The sequence below is a fragment of the Tachyglossus aculeatus genome, chromosome 11 (assembly GCF_015852505.1).
Source record: "Tachyglossus aculeatus isolate mTacAcu1 chromosome 11, mTacAcu1.pri, whole genome shotgun sequence".
In the NCBI taxonomy this organism is placed as follows: domain Eukaryota; kingdom Metazoa; phylum Chordata; class Mammalia; order Monotremata; family Tachyglossidae; genus Tachyglossus; species Tachyglossus aculeatus.
This window is the reverse complement of record NC_052076.1, coordinates 17047579-17053578: the sequence shown is the minus strand read 5'-3', so window position 1 is coordinate 17053578 and position 6000 is coordinate 17047579. Positions and strand designations below refer to the sequence as shown.

At 50.6% G+C, this 6000-nt stretch overlaps 1 protein-coding gene across 1 annotated transcript; it reads left to right on the top strand.

Moving 5' to 3' along the window:
* Window positions 1-1047: 1047 nt before the first annotated feature.
* Window positions 1048-1365, top strand: LOC119933989 (keratin-associated protein 17-1). Its single transcript, XM_038753325.1, has one exon. The coding sequence runs from the start codon at window positions 1048-1050 to the stop codon at window positions 1363-1365; it is 318 nt and encodes a 105-aa protein (XP_038609253.1).
* Window positions 1366-6000: the final 4635 nt, after the last annotated feature.

Here is a 6000-nt window from a genome sequence, read left to right as displayed (position 1 = left end):
CTCCTCCTGACCATTCCTCTCCTCCCCGACTTTGTATATCAAGGACACAATTTTTACTCAGGCTCAGAAACATGCTTGACTGCTGAGTGTGCCATATAAATGAGAGTGTCACCCTGGTCCTTGAGGGTTTTACAATGAGTCTCGCTGCATTTCACAGGGTGACTGGTATTCATTACCAATGCTCATCAAAAATAAACAAATGCACATGCACACCTGCACACACACACACCACACATTCCTGGATGTAGAATTGGCTTTGCCAAGAGACCTGTGTTTAAAATGCCATTTTTCTTTGGGAGAGCTAGGATAGCAAGACATTCTGGACATTCTAGACTGTGAGCCCATTGTTGGCTAGGGATCACATCTATATGTTGCCAACTTGTACTTCCCGAGCGCTTAGTACAGTGCTCTGCACATAGTAAGCACTCAATAAATAAAATTGAGCTGATCAAGTGAGGACCAGGTAGCTCACAGGTGGACCAGCTGATGCCCCACCCCAGGTGGACAAGCTCTCAAAGAGAAGGTGACACCCAATTCCCTGCTGTGTGACATTCCAATGGTCTCTGAAAAGCAATAAAAACTTGGATCAACACTCTCTGACCCTCCAAGAGCAGATGGGGGACTAAAATATCTCCTTTCAGAAACCAAGCCTCCTGTTATTTCTTCGCACTTCCAACCAGCACGTGGCCAGAGCGAGCCGCAGTTCAGTCAGTGATGGATCCCGTCATGGGTCTCGGCAAAGGTGTATTTTTACACCCCCCATTCTGCCCCCAGGAAAACATCAGTTGGGACGAGTCGAGTCCCAATTTAGAAGCAACCCCAAAGTATCCTTTTTATGAGTTGAGGTACTCTGTGCTGGAGAGTAAACAGCCAGGTAATGAGATGTTCTTCTGGAAATGGGCATAAATAATAACAAAGAAAACATCCTGTGCTTGGTGCCAACACCCCGTGGGCAGGGAATATAAAGGCCGCAGCTGGGCGGGAGCCCTTCAGACCCGGGAAGCTGCGGCCGTGTTTTACTGAGCGGGAACCTGACCAGCCGAGACGATGGGTTGCTGCCCCACGGACTGCTTCACTTGCTGCGGTCAGCAGGGCCAGGTGGACTGTTGCGAGACGTGCTGCTGCCAGCCGACCTGCTGCGGGTCGAGCTGCGGAAGCGGTGGCAGTTGCTGTGGATCTAGCTGCTGTGGATCTGGTTGTGGGGGAGGCGGCTGTGGAGGCTGCGGAGGCTGCGGGGGCTGCGGAGGTGGCTGCGGAGGCGGCTGTTGCGGCTGTTGCGGCTGCTGTGGCAGCTGCTGTGGCTCCGGAGGTGGCTGCTGCGGACCCGTGTGCTGCCAGCCCACCCCGGTGTGCACGACCAAATGAAGACAAGGGCCCAGGCAGCGAGATGAAGCCTGTGAAAGGATGCATTCTTAGTGGAGAGGCACCTCCCCACTTGCCAAAGACAGTTCCCTTGCTCCCTCTTGGATTTTGGATTGGCCTCGGGTCTGCACAGAGGAGGAATGCCACTTCTCCATTGCCCGATCCTTGATGCCGAGGCAGTGAGACAAAGACCGATATGGGTGAGAAATAAAAGAAAAAGGTACCCCAACCACATGATCCTATGCAATCGATCAGCGTTTGCCGCTCGGGCTCACCTTCTGATGGAAATAGAGCCCGGGCTTTGGAGTCAGAGGTCATGGGTTCAAATCCCACCTCTGACAACTGTCAGCTGTGTGACTTTGGGCAAGCCACTTCACTTCTCTGGGCCTCAGTTCCCTCATCTGGAAAATGGGGATGAAAGCTGTGAGCCCCTTGTGGGACAACCTGATCACCTTGTAACCTCCCAGCACTTAGAACAGTGCTTTGCACATAATAAGCGCTTAACAAATACTGTCCTCATTATTATTCAATGTCTTGTCATTTCAGAACATCTTTCCAAGGTGTCTCTGCATCATGTCTCCTGTCTTCTCTGCTACTTCTGAGGTGCAAAGATGTGTCTTTGTCGATTTCTTAATAAACTCGAGCATTGTGGCATTTCAAACAGAGCTCTCACGCCTCTTCTTTCATTTCAGCAGGTGGGTTTGGGCAGGAAGCCCAGGGAGGCCAGTGCTTCCATTGGCTTCAGTTGGTTTCTTCCACTGTGCCAGAGCGCAAAATAGCAGCTGTCATTTAGGCAGAAAGTTTGGTAGCTGCCATTTTGTCCTTTGGCACAGTGGAAGAAACCCTCAAGCCGTTTGGGGAGAGGAGTGGACTTTGATGGGAGTCAAAGGTTAGAATCAGTTTTTCCTCTTCATTCTCCATTCCCTCCCTAGTCCTGCTGGATTTGGAATAGCTCAGCAAGCATATCGGCCCCTTGTGTTCCCCCAGAATAGGAAAATATCCTCTCTTTACCAGAGACTGCCTAGAAATTCTGGGTAATCTGATGTAAGCAGGGATGGATAGTAGTTCACACCCCTGGGTTATGTTGACATTTTTTGGCTGGAAAAAATAATCATGTTACTATGGTTCCATTTGCTCCTCATTTCTACAGGCCCAAGGGGCATGGGAAAGAGAGTTTCTCTTGGAAGAAGTTGAAAAAAAGCAGCATTTGTGATTGACTCCACAGACGGCAGGGTGGGATTGAAAAGGGGTCAGGAGACTATCTTCTATCTTCTGTGCTCATTCTCAATGTCCTATGGGAAAATGACCATCAGTACAGCACAAACTCTCAATAAATTTGATTGATTAATTGATTGATTGGTCTACCAAGGAGCTCTCAGAAAAGGATGCGGAAAAAAATTCAGAAAGGGAAGATAAGAACAGGGAGTTGCTGAACAGCCCATTTAGACAGGCATAATAGGTGCAACTCAGAGGAGAAGTTGGAGGAGATGAGGGAAAGCAGGAGGAGCAGAAGAGTGGTAGTCGATATTAAAAGATTTGGGGGATGGCATGGCAACGTTCTTTTCCATGCTCACTGGGACACATGATCCCCGGCAGGGTGTCTTTAGCAACTGGTTTAACGCTTGACTCCCACAGCGAATTGCTGTTAATAACTGTAAACTCCTTTAGACTGTAAGTTCCCTGTGGTCAGGGAACATGCCTACCAACTCACTCAACTCTTAGGATAGTGCTCTGCACACAATAAGCATTCGATAAACACCACTGATTGATTGACTGAATAATGAAGTTAGGTCCCAGAAGAATGAAAAATTGGAGTTAGCCTGGAATATTGAAATGAATACAATGAATTCAAGGTGCTTTGCTGATAGTGAATCCTGGGACGGGGTGGCTCTGATCTGAAAAGGAGGAGGGATTGAAGCTTAGTGCTTTTAGGACATGAATTCATTTGCCATTTAGTAATTTTTCTGCATCAGGCGTATTGCTGGACAGGTGGCTTTTCCAACTATCACTTTCTTGGTTACCCACCAAGAGGTCATTTTGAAAAGAGGATGAAGAAAGCCCTCTGGAAGATAGGGAAATCAAAGGGAAAATATGCTCCCCTTTTCTTCTTCCCATTGACCCTTCCAGATCCACTGAAGGGGTCAAGCTGATCTCTTGCAAGCACTGGTTTGGTGGGATAGAAGGAGACAGAAAGAACAGGAAGGGCCATCCATGTCTACAGACCAATTTCTACAGAGCTGGGGCCCCAGCAATACCCCGTTCAGTTGGCTGGGGAATCCCTTACCATGGTGGCTGCAGGGATGATCTGCTCCCTACTGGAGTAGGGTGGGGATGCCCTTGTCTCGTGCTCTTAAAACTCCACAGAAACAGGGTGCTTCCCAGTCACTCCTCGACTCCAGTGAGTCTGGTGAGGAAGTTGAGCATCTCTGCCATCTTCCCTTCTCTAGACACACTCCTTAGGCTTGCTAAGACCCATCCTGGCCTCCGGGAACCTGCCTCCCTCAAAGGTGTAAAAGTTCACAAACAGGCACAGGCCAGGAATCCTTCGGCTCCTGGGGAATCTCTCAGATTGGAATCAGCTCTCCAATAGGAACTCCTTCCAAGGAATGACCTCTGAGGCCCAAACCCTTCCAAATGGACTTTCTGTCCATTCAGCCACTGAGCCTCCTTAACTGGAGGTTAGCAACTTGTAGAGAAAACCTGCTTTCTCTATTAGGATAAGGATTCATGGGTCACTGGGTTGATGCCAAGTGAGTTTTTTCCCTGAGACAGGAAGGACCTGGCCTAGTCTCCTTTCAACCTCTGGAGAATCAGTGTGGCCAAATGGAAAGAACGGGAGATTAGGAGTCAGAAAACTTGGGTTCTAATCTCAGCTGCTCCACTTGCCTGCTGTGTGACCTTAGTCAAGTCACTTAGCTTCTCTGGGCCTCAGTTTCCTCACCTGTAAAATGGGGATAAGCTAGATTGGGAACCCAGTGAAAGACAGGGACTGGGACTGTGCCTAATTTGACTGCATCGTACCTAGCCCAGCACTCTGCACAGAGCTTGGCACTGACAATTATGTTGCCAACTTGTACTTCCAAAGCACTTACTACAGTGCTCTGCACACAGTAAGTGCTCAATAAATACGAATGAATAAATAAATGACTTATCAATTATTATTTTTGACCTGGCATGGCAAGGGGATCCAATTGAAGAAACAGGATATTCCAGGGGCACATCTTGGGACTTCTCCTTTTGTGCCTTCTTTCTGAGTGACACTTAGGCAGCAGCAATTAAAACAAGCCTATGTTGGTGCACTTGTCATCCCCCACCATTCCTTGGTGGGGACCCTCCTTATCCACCAGGGGATCTGGATACCAAGGAAAATGGACAACTACGAGGTTGCACCAGGGACACTTGGCTTTCCTGAGTGTCCCCAGCGACAGGGAGGCAGGGCAGGCCCCACCCAGGAATGTAGAGTGGCCCACCAACTGCTCGTTTCTATCCAACTGCAGGAAGGATGAACCCACATTTAGCACCGAGGCAAACGGGAAGGCGTTTTATGAGAGCAAACAAACAGCCATTTAATAAGATGCTTGTTGGCAAAGCGTTCTAAACAACAACAAGGACAACGAGGGGATGCTTGGGGCCACGTGGGCTAGCCAGGTGATATAAAAATCCAGGCAGACGAGAGGGACCCTGAGTCTCAGGCCATTCTCTCCTCGCAACCCAGGGGTAAATCACACTCCCAGCACTATGTCCGCCAGCTGCTGTTCCAGGAATTGCACCACTGTTCCTGCCATCTCCCTCTGCTCTACCGATGTAAACTGCGGAAGCCCAATCTGCCTGCCCAGCTCCTGCCAAACTCAGACATGGCAACTGGTAACTTGCCCAGACCCCTGCTGCAGAGCCCCAAGCTGCTCCCCGAATTGCTGCGAGGCCAGCTGCTGTGAACCAACCTGCTGCAAGCCTGTTTGCTGCGAACCAGTCTGCTGTGAGCCTGTTTGCTGCCAGCCGGTCTGCTCTGAGTCCGGAACCTGCGAACCATCGTGCTGCGACCCTTGCTGCGGCCAACCAGACCCCTGTGTGACCCTGGTGTGTGAACCAGTTTGCTACCAGACAGTCTGCTGCATTCCCAGCTCGAGCGAGCCATCGTGCATGCCCGATCCCTGCCAAGAATCACCCTGTGGGACATCAAGCCCCTGTCAACCAACTTATTTCGATCGCAGCTCTTGCCAGGAAACAGTATGCATTCCCTCTCCTTGCCAACCGACTTGCTACCTCATCCAACGCTGTGGGTCTGTTTCCTGTGAACCCAATTCCTGCCCGCCTGCCTGCTGCCTCCCCTCATCTTGCCAGACACCCTGTTGTGAGAGCTTCTCCTGCAAACCCGTGTGCCGTGGGCCCTCCCCCTGCCAGTCACTCTCCTGCCGACCAGGATCTTCCGTCTCTGCCATTGGGCGGGCCCCTTGCTCTCGGCCCACGTGCTACGTGCCGAGTTCCTGCAGACCATCTTGTATCACGTCCGTCTCCTATCGACCGGCCTGCTACCGATCCCTCTGCTCCAGCCCCGTGAGCTGCAAGCCGTACGTCTCGTCGATTTCTTACCGTCCATCTTGCTATCGCTCAACGCACCCCTTACCCATTCTGCGCCGA

Coding starts and splice junctions, on each gene's coding strand:
- LOC119933989 (XM_038753325.1), top strand. CDS start 1,048: ATGGGTTGCTGCCCCACGGACTGCTTCACTTGCTGCGGTCAGCAGGGC.